This window comes from Nuphar pumila, chromosome 7 (assembly GCF_984573655.1).
Source record: "Nuphar pumila chromosome 7, dmNupPumi1.hap1.1, whole genome shotgun sequence".
Taxonomy (NCBI): domain Eukaryota; kingdom Viridiplantae; phylum Streptophyta; class Magnoliopsida; order Nymphaeales; family Nymphaeaceae; genus Nuphar; species Nuphar pumila.
In genome coordinates this window covers 91,688,891-91,701,429 of record NC_143255.1, presented here as the reverse complement: position 1 = coordinate 91,701,429, position 12,539 = coordinate 91,688,891, and the positions used below count along the sequence as shown (strand labels likewise).

The 12,539-nt window shown below is 36.3% G+C and overlaps 1 protein-coding gene across 3 annotated transcripts in view; it reads right to left on the bottom strand.

The window, feature by feature from the left end:
• Positions 1–12,323, bottom strand: part of LOC149832472 (uncharacterized) — a 64,910-nt gene extending 52,587 nt beyond the window's left edge. For all 3 annotated transcript variants that reach the window (XM_090014514.1, XM_090014515.1, XM_090014516.1), the window contains exons 1-3: positions 12,037–12,323; positions 11,466–11,862; positions 10,223–10,300 (exon numbers count right to left, since the gene is read on the bottom strand). In XM_090014514.1, the coding sequence (XP_089870640.1) occupies positions 10,223–10,300; positions 11,466–11,835 (448 nt within the window). In that variant the 5' untranslated portion in view covers positions 11,836–11,862; positions 12,037–12,323. The remainder of the gene's footprint in view (positions 1–10,222; positions 10,301–11,465; positions 11,863–12,036) is intronic.
• Between the last annotated feature and the right edge of the window lie 216 nt (positions 12,324–12,539).

The following is a 12,539-nucleotide window of genomic DNA, read 5'->3' as shown; positions in this document are numbered from 1 at the left end:
AAGTAGAAAGTTCTACAACGAAGAGGAAATGTGTACTTGGTGTATGTAGTAGTGTTGCAGACACAAAAAGAAAAGGATGATAAAGAAGAGTAGGAGTGAGTTCTTCAAGAGGAGGTAGAGCTAAAAGCTCTATTAGGAGTTTTTTCCCTCCTAGGATTGCCCCTGGGGTGCAACCTGACATTCATACTACTATAACTCCTCAGCATTTAGTTGAGCAGGTGAATGTCACGGTTGAGAGATGATTTTAGGATATATACATTTCTTTCAATGTGGTAAATTCATTTCATTTGATGTCATAACCAGTATTGAGCCTGAATACAAGATATCTTTATATCATGCTTTGAGAGGAAAGATTTTATATGCTAATGTGAATGAAGTGAAGGCTTATTTTGATGAGACGAAGCAGTCATAGAGAGAGATTGGGTGTAGCATCATGGTAGATAGGTGGACAGACAGAAAGTCAAGGACTTTGATAAATTTTCTTGTCTATTGCCCCAAAAGAACTATGTTTTTAAAATCAATTGATTTGTCTAATATGCCTAAGACAAAAAATGTATTGCTTAGGGTTTTTGAACAGGTTGTAAAAGAGGTTCAACCTCAAAACATTGTACAATTCATTACTGATAATCCAACAAATTATAAGGCACCAAGTAAAAAACTGATAAAATTATGAGTCATTATTTTGGACCTCATGTGTTGCCCATTGCATAGACCTCATGCTTGAGGACAATGACAACATAGATGAGATACGACATACAGTTGAATGTTATCAAGAAATTACAAAATTTATTTATAATTATGCATGGATTTTGAACTTAATGAGAAAGTATACTAATGGTGTTGAGTTGATTCGTAACATAGTTACTAGATTTGCTACAAATTTTTTGACAGTGCAAAGTCTTGTAAAGAATAGAAGTGCACTTAAAAAGATGTTTTCTTTAGATGAGCGGAATGCATATCCCCATTCTCAAAAAAGAAAGCCAAGAGATTGTAGATATTGTATTCAGAATTGAATTTTGGGATTCATGCATGAAGTTGTTGACAATACCTTCGGTAAAGGTGACTTGATTGGTTGAGAGCGAAGACAAACCAACTATGGGTTATCTCTATAAGGCCATGGATAAGGCAATAGAGGTCATTAGAGATAATTTAAATGAAAAGAAAAAATATATATATTTGCCTATATGAAACACCATTGAGTATAGATGGACTGGGCAACTTCATCAACATGTTCATTTTGCAGTGTATTATTTAAATCATGCATTTAGATACTCCCCTACATTTAAGATGGACAGAGAAGTCAAAAAGGGTCTCTTGGATTGCATTGAAAGGTTGAACTTTATTTGTCTATTTCAATTTCAATTTCAATTTCAATTTCATATTGTTATTTAATTATGATGTTTTGTATGATTGTATGATTTGTATCAGTTATTGTCTTATTGATTTCTTATTTTTTTGTTTTTTTAGACACATGGTGGACTAGGTTTAGAATTGATGTTCCAAACCTAAGAGCTTTTGCTATTCGCATTCTAAGTCAAACATGCAGTGCAAGTGGATGCGAAAGAAATTGAAGTGTTTTTTAGCATATTCATACAAAGCAAAGAAATAGATTAGAGCACAAAAGACTCAATGACCTTGTGTATGTTCGCTACAACCTACGACAGGGGCATAGATAATTTTAAAATTATAAAGTTTATTTGGCATATTCATGTGTTATTTAATATTTTTTATATATACAAAACCCAATTAATTTTAAATTTTCATGTTATCTTTTTAGGCAAATACAAAAGTTGTTACCAAGGAGGCACAAAGAACAATTTTATCCCATCAGTTTAGAGAACTTCGATGTATTGGATGAATGTGTTTAAGAAGAAGCAAACCTCTTGAATGAAGAGAACTTCAATGGATAAACATGGATGGAGCTCAGTGTAAAAGTATCTTCAACAAGATACTTTAGTTGATAACGCAATAACCTTGAGAACAAATGTGTGAACATACACACCCAAGAACACTTGTGCACAACAAGCACAACACACCGAATCACAAATGTGCAAATGCACTCATAAGATTCATAAACAACTAAAGAGGTTGGGCTATAATCCCAAATCCCTTAAGAAAAATACAAAAGGAGCTGCCCATATATATAGGGCTTTGAGAAGGCCTTGGGAGGGGCTCCACATAGTCGTTGGAGCCCCTCCAACGGTCACAAATGTAACCGTTGGAGGGGTCCAACGACTAGTGGGTTGGGCCCCTCCCAATGCAAGTACAATGCATTAAATGTAAAAAGAAAAAGGAATAAAGAAAAAAGAAAAAGAAAATAAATACAAAAACATATTCTCGAAAAAGAATGTGTAAAATTCCTAAACTACCCTTACTAGGAATATATATATTTTATATATATAATTGGTAAATACATATACATATATTATATATATGTATATGTATTACCTTATATATATATAATATATATGCGAAATTACAAGTTTGATTACATAATTTAACACCCCCCCTCAAACTTAGGGCAAGATGACCGAAAGTTTGCCAAGAAGGAAGTTGAACCGCGGAGCGCACAAGGCTTTAGTAAAGAAATCTGCCAACTGATATTCGGACGTGACATAAGGGAGATCAATAAGTCCTTGGAGATATGCTTCACGAACATAGTGACAGTCCATTTCGATGTGTTTAGTCCGCTCATGAAAGGTGTGATTCTTTGCAATGTAGATTGCACTCTTGTTGTCGCAGCATAGCTTGGTAGGTCCTTCAATTTTGATCCCCATATCTTCTAGCAGTTGGTGAATCCAAACAATTTTCATGGTAGTAGTTGCCATGGCACGATATTCAGCTTCAGTTGAGGAGAGCGACATTTTTTGTTGCTTCTTGCATCTCCACGAAATTAGTGAGTCTCCTAAGAACACACAGAAACCAGTGGTAGAGTGACGGTTATTTGGGTCACCTCCCCAATCTGAGTCAGTATAAGCAATCAATTTTAAGTCAGAAGAAAATGACAGAAAAACTCCCTTATTTAGAGTACCCTTTATGTATCTTACAACTCGTAAGATGGCACTCATGTGAACGGATGTAGGCGCATGTTGAAACTGACTTGCAGTGTGGACTGCATGGGATATATTTGGTCTGGTAATACTCAGATACATCAGAGATCCTACAAGCTGTCTGTAGGGTGTAGGATCCAAAAGGGGAACCCCATCATCAATTTTCATCTTTGCTCCTACTACCGCAGGAGTTTCACAAAGCTTCTCATCTGTAATACCTGACCTGTCAATGATCTCAGAAGCAAGCTTAGTTTGAGATAAGAAATATCCTCTAAGAGAGTATGCTACTTCAATTCCCAAAAAATAAGTTAGAAAACCCAAGTCAGACATTTCAAATTTATCTTTTAAGATAGATTTTATACACTTAACCCCGTTAGAATCACTCCCAGTGATGAGCATGTCATCAACATACAGAAGTAAAATTACAATCCCTGCATTGGATTTTCTAACAAATAGAGCAGTGTCAGTAAAACAAGAGGAAAAACCATTCTCAATCATAACAGAGTTAAATCTATCATACCAAGCCTTGGGAGCTTGTTTTAGGCCATAGAGTGCTTTCTGAAGACGAAGCACCTTTCCCTTAAGAGTCTTCATTCCAGGAGGAGCATCCATGTAAACTTCTTCACTTAAGTCGCCATTTAAGAAGGCATTTTTCACATCCATTTGATAGATGTTCCATTTGTTGATAAAGGCAACGGTTATAAGACATCGAACAGTGACCATACGAGCTACAGGAGCAAAAGTTTCTTCATAGTCAATACCATATTCTTGACTATATCCTTTTGCAACCAAGCAAGCTTTATACCTTTCAAGGGATCCATCACTTTTAGTTTTTACTTTGAAAACCCATCTGCACCCTATTGTTTTCTTGCCTTTAGGAAGATTTTGAAATTCCCAGGTTTTGGCTTTTCTTAGAGCCTCAAGTTCATTGTTCATGGCATTAATCCATTCAGGACACTTTCGTGCTTCTTCAAAATTTCTAGGTTCTATATAAGAGTGGATGGCACTAAGGCAAGCTCTATATCTTGGTGAAAAAGAGTCATAGGAGATGAACCTAGAAGGAGGCCTTCTACTTCTCTCAGTTCTACGAGGGATCACTTCATTCTGAGAGGCACTGGAACTGGCATCATTATATCTGTCAAGAGCACTTCTAAAGTTGTTTTGATCTCTATGAGAGTAGGTGATAGGGTCTCTAGGTAATTCAATAGATTGATGTGACGAAGGAGGCAAGGAGATGTTTTCCTCGGTTTCAAATTCATTTGGGTTATTTTGATCTGACTCATTATCACTAGTATCATCGTCCTTATTCAGTAAATCAAATAAAAAAGAATAATCCATATTTTCATTATGGGGGTCACAACGTTCAAATCCACTAATATTTTCCAAAAAACTCACGTTTCTGGAAACATACAATTTGTCACTTTTGATATCATAACAACGAAACCCTTTTTGGGTTTCAGAATAGCCAAGAAAGGCACAAGGAATGGCTTTAGGAGAAAGTTTGTCATTCTTATCAGTGAGAACAAAACATTTACACCCAAAGACCCTTAACCTGTTATAATCAGGTTCCTTATCATACAGTTTTTCAAAGGGAGAAATTTTGTTTAAATTTTTCGATGGGAGTCGGTTTATGAGATAGACAGAAGTAAGGGTTGCCTCAGCCCAAAGATTTTTTGGAATGTTTTGAGAAATGAGCAAAGTCCTAGTTGTTTCAATGATGTGCATGTGCTTTCGTTCGGCTAACCCATTTTGTTGAGGGGTTTTCGGACAAGATTTTTGGTGAAGAATACCAAAATTTTCAAGATAACTCTTAAATTCATTTGAGAGGTATTCTCCTCCAGAGTCAGACCTAAAGATTTTTAAACATCCATTGAATTGATTTGAAATCATCATGTGAAAACTTTTAAAGGTTGAAAAAACTTCATGTTTATGTTTAAGGAAATAGATCCAACAAAACCTAGTATAGTCATCCACAAAGATCACGTAATATGAAAATCCTCCTTTTGACATTACCGGAGCCGGTCCCCATACATCAGAATGGACAATTTCAAATGGTTTTGTCGTAAACATGGATCTTTAAGGAAAAGGCAAACATTTCATTTTCCCAAGAATGCATTCATTACACAAAAAGTCACTTTTACAAAAATGTTTAACAAAGGGCAAATAGGAGATTTTAACTATATTGGGATGACCCAATCTCTTATGCCATACATGAATATCTTTGTTTTGGACGACGTTGCAAAATTGACTCTTGGGAACTTGAAGAAAATCTACGTAGTAGAGGTCTCCTCTTCTAGAGCCTTCCCCAATCAATCTCCCGGACTGGCGATCCTGTATCCAACATTTATTAGAAGAAAATTTTATATTGCAACCATGGTCCGAGAGTTGGGAAACGGAAAGAAGATTTAGGTTAAGGTTTGGGATAAAACGAATTTTTGGAACAAAGAAGTCTTGTTTTTCAAAATTACCTATTCCTTTAATCTCAAGAGATGTCCCGTCCGCGGTTGATACAAAGGATGGAAAAGCATTTTTAGAAAAATTTGAAAGAGTGCAATAACTAGGGGTCATGTGAAAGGATGCCCCGGAATCTAAAAGCCAAGATGTCTTACCGGGGGAAGAGGATGACATAGCGGCTCCGGAAGTACCTCCCTTGAGAAGAGGTTGTAGGGCTTCCACGATTTGTTGAAGAGAAAGAGACTCACTTGATAAAGAGGGTCGTTCTTCAACTTGAGATGCCATAGCCGTTGCAATCAATTTCTTCCATTTAGGACACAAGGGTTTGATATGTTCGGGTTCTTTACAATGATAGCAAGTTACTTTGCTATAGTCTTTTTTGCCATACCGATCATTTCCTCCTTGACCTTGATTCTTGAAATGAGGAGGTCTATAGGTCCTCATGTTATTTCCCGGTCTTGACACGGCATTAGCCATTTCACCATCTTCTTGAGTAGAGGAAGTAACAAGAATGCTAGGATTATTTTTGCCAATCCCCATACGGGTTTCTTCACCACTTAGCTTGGTGATAACATCTTCAAGTGAGGGGGATGTGAAGGCGGAGAGAAGAGAGGACCGAACTTGTTCAAATTCGGGTCTAAGGCCATTTAAAAAATTGAAGAACCGGTCTTCTTCAAGTTGTTTGTGCCTTAATTTGATTGCCTCACAACTCCATTTAGGTTCAAGGATTGCGAGCTCGTCCCAAATAGAGGATAATTCGGCAAAGTACTCCTGAATGGTCATGTCATTTTGTTGGATAGTCAAAGCCCTCTTTTGGAGAAAGTACTTGTGGGATAGATCTCTTGAGGTGTACATTTTCTCAAGATATACCCAAGCTTCGGAAGCCCTTTTAAATTTGATGATATTGGTGTTTATCTTGGTCTCAACGGATGAAAAAATCCAAGATAAGATCTTGAAGTTCTTCATTTCTCAATCATCATGTTTCTTAGAATACTCTTCAAGGGCCTTTTGTCTTTCATCCCCTTCAAGGATCGTAATATCCCCTCCTTCAATAATGGTAATTTTGGGTTCCGGTTCCGGTATGGATCCATGAACGTAACCCCAAAGCCCCTTTCCTTTAATATGGGCTTCCATATTACCGGCCCAAACATGATAGTTTGAGCCATTAAGCTTAAACCCAAGAGAGAAATGGGAGTCTTTTTCGCCCATTAGAGAGGAAAGAATGCAAGGGATAGCACGTACCTTAATTACTTTTCGCGTCTTTCTTGACAAGAGAGGCTCCTAAAATATTGCTCGAAGAAGGTGATGCTCTTTGATTTTAAAAAACTTGAAGGCACGCTTTTCGAGGAATGCAAGAGAAGGCGAATCGCAATTCTTCTTCTTCGACGAAGCTCTGATACCATGTAAAAGTATCTTCAACAAGATACTTTAGTTGATAACGCAATAACCTTGAGAACAAATGTGTGAACATACACACCCAAGAACACTTGTGCACAACAAGCACAACACACCGAATCACAAATGTGCAAATGCACTCATAAGATTCATAAACAACTAAAAAGGTTGGGCTATAATCCCAAATCCCTTAAGAAAAATACAAGAGGAGCTGCCCATATATATAGGGCTTTGAGAAGGCCTTGGGAGGGGCTCCACATAGTCGTTGGAGGGGTCCAACGACTAGTGGATTGGGCCCCTTCCAATGCAAGTACAATGCATTAAATGTAAAAAGAAAAAGGAATAAAGAAAAAAGAAAAAGAAAATAAATACAAAAACATATTCTCGAAAAAGAATATGTGTAAAATTCCTAAACTACCCTTACTAGGAATATATATATTTTATATATATAATTGGTAAATACATATACATATATTATATATATGTATATGTATTACCTTATATATATAAAATATATATGCGAAATTACAAGTTTGATTACATAATTTAACACTCAGGACGTAGATGACGAAGACCCCACGTATAATGGAGATGATTTGAATGTCGAAGAAGGAAGAGAATAAGAAGATGAAGATAATGTTGATAATGATTATTGATGGTATACTTCTTAAAAACTTGGTTATGTATTGTAATTTGCAATTGTTAAGTAATCATAAACTTTGTTTTTTTTTTTGCTTTTTAATGAATCTTGTGGCATGTTCTTAATTGAAGATATTATTATTCTGACGATTGATGATGTGTTATATAGCTCATAGAGACATAAATGCTTTGCATGCGATTTTATGGTTGCATTTTGTGCATTTTATCATTATTTTGTGTGAGATGATTTTTTAGAATTTTTGCTATTTTTTATTTTTTATAACTTCTATTTTTTTTCAAAATTTATAATTTTTTACGATACATATCTTATTTTGGGCCCGAACGATATGGGTTACAAAACAATACATAAACCTTGCGAGGAATACCATATTGGAACATCCCAAGTTCGTCAACATCCCTCTTATTCAGTGTCATCCTTTATGAGTACCAATATTCAAAGATAGAAAACTAGATCAAAAGGCACAACAAGGAGAAGATGAATAAGGGTGGGTGATGATGCTGCCTCTCTAAATGAATATATGAAGATGTTGGTGAAGATGGGTAGGGGGAAAAAGAGTTGTAGAGGATGAGAAATTACACTAGCACCTGCATTTGCACAGAATGATGGTAACAGTATCCCACTATGATGATGGTGGTGGTGATTGTTATGATGATGATTGGCAAAGAGGGGAAATTGTTGCAAATGACAGAATGGGGATGGAATTCCCCATTAAATTGGGGTTTCAGTTAGGAAGAGGATAGTTTGGTGAGTCATGCAATGGCAATGGAGAAGGATGGTCATGGCCATCCCCTCGAATAGCCTAGGTATGATACAGTATACATACATGGGAAGTAGGATCTTTCTAGGGAACCTCAACTCTGCATCTCTGCCATTGAGAGAGAGAGATTGTCAAAATCCATTGTTGCAAGTTCGTCAGTCAGAAATCAATTGCATTGAGAGAAATGTGAAGGTGGGGGAATTCTATGTTTTGATATCACTAACCCCATCTTAAACCAGTGTTAGACTAATTGTGTTAACCTGAAGCAACAGTTTGAGCATTACTTTCAAATTTCAGGCAGTTGTAATATTCAAAACATTAGGCGCCTGTTTGTGAATATGCCAAAAGGTAGGCATTTTTTTATAAATTGTTCTTAGTTTTTTTATGTTTCGTTGCATGCATGCATGCATGCATTTATGTATGTAGATATTTGTGTGTGTGCATATTATTTTCATATTTTGAATTATTTTATATTTTTCTATTTTTTCAAATGTAGAGATTTTCCTAACATATTATAGAAAATCTCATAATATCTCAAGATATTGTCTCGTCAAGATATAGCTGAGGCATGACCATGCTTTTAACTAATCTACCATCTGCCTTATTAACCAACTGGTATATGTTTGTGACATTTCAATTTATCATGTGTCCCATGGATACTTTGAAAATGAAAGGTCCAAAATATCATTTAAATGAACACATAACACTATTAGCACAATATTTTCCTAAAACATCATTTTTCACCTTTTTTTGTTTTTTAAATCCCTGAGAGATTTTATTTATTTTCCAAAGAAAACCCTTCTTGATATTTTCTTTATCTAGTAAAAGTATTTGGCATCCAGCTTCCAAGTTCAAATCAATATTATATTAACTAGTCAGGTGCAGTGCATTGGCGACTGGCATCGCACAAACACTACCACGTCACTCCAAGAATGCTCCACGTACTGCATATGGTGATCCCATGTCGATCCTAAATCAAAGACCATAAACTGCTCCTCTTAGTCCTCTGCCATGTGATGAAGAGTTGTTTATCTTACATAACTTTTGAGTTCACCATAAGCCAAAATTTGTTCCTTCCAATGTCATGCATTGGAGGATGGTCATCTTCATCAAGATTAAGAAGGTGATTACATCATATCTTATTTTTGTTATTGGTTTTCACATTCAATCTTGTGGAGAACTTTATATTGAGGAAACCAACCAGGAAATTCTCTAAAAAAACATGACTGTTCGAGATTTCTAGACACACTTCAAGGTGCAAATTGTGGCACTTCTGAAGAGCAACAGACAAGCCTCCACGATGCGGGAAGTGCATATACCTTTCTATAGGAAACATGGTTCCCAAATATGATTCTTTGGAAGTGCAGCTTTCAGGCACTCCCAGCTGATTCCCAATTCGCTTATCTTGTGTGCATTTCCTCTTGCTTCAGATGGACCTAAAAGGCCTCTTCTTCCCCTTTCACTTCATGCAGATTTGTGATTCAGATTCCCTTCCTAGGGTATGATAACTAGAAATCATAAACATAAGTAGAGAGAACTTGGAATATCTTCCATAACCAAGAATTCATTACTAAATAAGATTTAAAGAACTTCCATATTACATTAGGAGCGAGAGACAAAATCATCCAGTTCTTTTTGCTTTCTATACTCATAAAACTAAAAAGAAACCTGCTTTAGTTCATAATAGTAACCTAAGAATATGACCACAAAATCTGAAGTATGTTCTGTTGTTTCCCGTCATGCCACTGCAATCAGATTTCTATTATATGAAAGTTCTTGAAATGATTACTAATCAAATAAGGCAGCAATTATAACCTACTTGAATAACAAAAATGCATACCAGGAAATGATTGCAGTTTCCTAATAAAACAAGATCCACATAAAGAAGGAATGAGGAATTTTTACATGTTTTTGTGCCACCAGAAGAAACAATGACTTTTGAAACAATAGATGCATTGCTAGAGTCCAAGAAAACCTGCTCACCTGCACGTTCACATATGTTCATGTGAGTAAACGATTCAAAAACAAATCATCAGTGCTTTCCTCATTCTTGTGAAAAATGAACCAAGAGTAGAATATGACATGTAAAATCTTCCTACAGAAGAAATTGTTATGATAATTAGAAAAGGTATATTCTTGCAGAATTATATGAGGTGACAACGAACCTAATGCAAGTTAGATGGCAAAAAGATTAAAAATGATTTTGAAGCAACAAACTCAAAAAAGACAACAATTAAAAATTATAAAAAAGAAATACCAAGACAATTCTCCATTAAGAAAGTTATAACCATGCTATCATCCTTAATGCATCAAATTTCAAATTTATGTGTTCTGTAAGAAAAAGAACGATACAGTTGAGGTTTGTAAACTTCTGCTCTGGATGAAAAGTTAGAACTGAAATATGGTAAACAAGAAAATACAAATGGAAAAAAAAGTTCTTAGTTAATGTCATCCTTGACAGCAACAGAACCTAAAAAACATGGGCCCAATCAAATTATTTACTTGGTGTGCCACTTTCATCAAATCAAAAAAGAAAAGTTCGACAAACTGGATACTCAAAAACTTGGAAAACAAATAAAGGAATTTTATTCAACTCCAGATTATATGAAAAACTGAGACGACATATGCCTTGACTCTTGAGGCAGCATGAGATAGAAGTACATGTATTTGCAACCTCTACATGAAAATCATTCCTTAAGTCGTTGACAGCAGGCAGCATAAAATTTTATGCATATTCACACACACATACACACAAACCAGTAAGCGTTTCACCAAATAAAACAACTTATCAAGCACCAATCCAGCTCGTTCAAAAAGAATATTGTATGGTAACAGAAATGATGATCACCCACTGGAGATGTTAGAAAAAAGACCACGGCAGAGATCTAGGGCTAACTCTTCTGTTTACAATGTTGAAAAGATACATCAAACAGAATCACGAAACTTTCACATTATTTTCCATCATATACCAAAACTTGTTGAACTTCACTGTCGGTCTATATACATAGACACATATATACATGCATAAACACATAAATACATAAATATATAGTATTAGTTTATAATGTAAGCAACCCACAATGATTTGAAGCCCAACTGAGCTATATGATATCATTTACAATTCAATCTGCAAATCAGGAAAACAAACCTCGTCTTTGCTTAGAGCCTGACAATGGTTTCTGCGTGAGAAACCACTGGGGATCCAACTTCTCAACTCCTTTTATCTCAATCGTAAGATTTTCAATCAAGAAAGGGCAAGCATCAACTGCATTACGGTCTGATTCACAGCACTCAACCGCAGCATCGGGACTTCGAATCTCAATGGTTGCATTGATCAAATCGCCCGGCCTATAGATTTCTCTATCTGTACTCAATTTTAGGGAAGGCGCAGCCTGATTTGTGTTATTTCCCGCAAGGTGGTTGCCGAGCTTTTCATACCCACTTCCAGAAAAGAAGGACCTTTGAAGAAGAACCTTGGGTGGCATTTCCTCAATGTGCACTTTCCACAACTTCAACATAAGACTGCTTGAAGCATTCCATGCTTACTAAAAGCAGCAAGTACCAAATCAATATGTTGAGAGAGAGAGAGAGATCACATTAACCAAAAAAGATACTCAAAAGACCAGAAGAAAGGGGATCGAATCCCCCCAATTATCTTCTGAGGCACCCAACGAAAAAAATAAAAAGAATCAAAAGCTTTGACAGGAAAATCAACTTACAGGGGATGTAGTGGACAATCTGGTCACACCCCACAACATCTTGAAGGGGAAAAACAATCGGAAACCCCCAAAATTTTCTCCAATGCAAGCTAGAGAGTCTTACAAACCTCCAATCCCAAACTTTTATCAGAAAATCCCCATCCGAACTACCACAATGGTAGGACGGGGGAATTGAATCATGGAATAGGGCAAACCTGGCTCGAAGGTCACAGACTCGTGCGCCGCGATTCGATCTTGGAGTGGACGAGATGGTTCGAGATCGGGGGAGACAGGAGACAGGCAGAGGAGTCGTGTAAACGAGAGAGAGAGAGAGAGTATTTAGAAAAAATACCAAAGCACGCCCAATGTTTTGATTATTTATAAATAGCTCCAATCTTTCGAATTTTACATTTTACCGCCTAGAAGCTTAACCGCGTTGGACGCAACGTCCCGACGTAAACCGTCGCGGCGTCCACTATTCGGTAAATTTACGTTTTTACCATTGTGTAATAAAATGTCAAAAT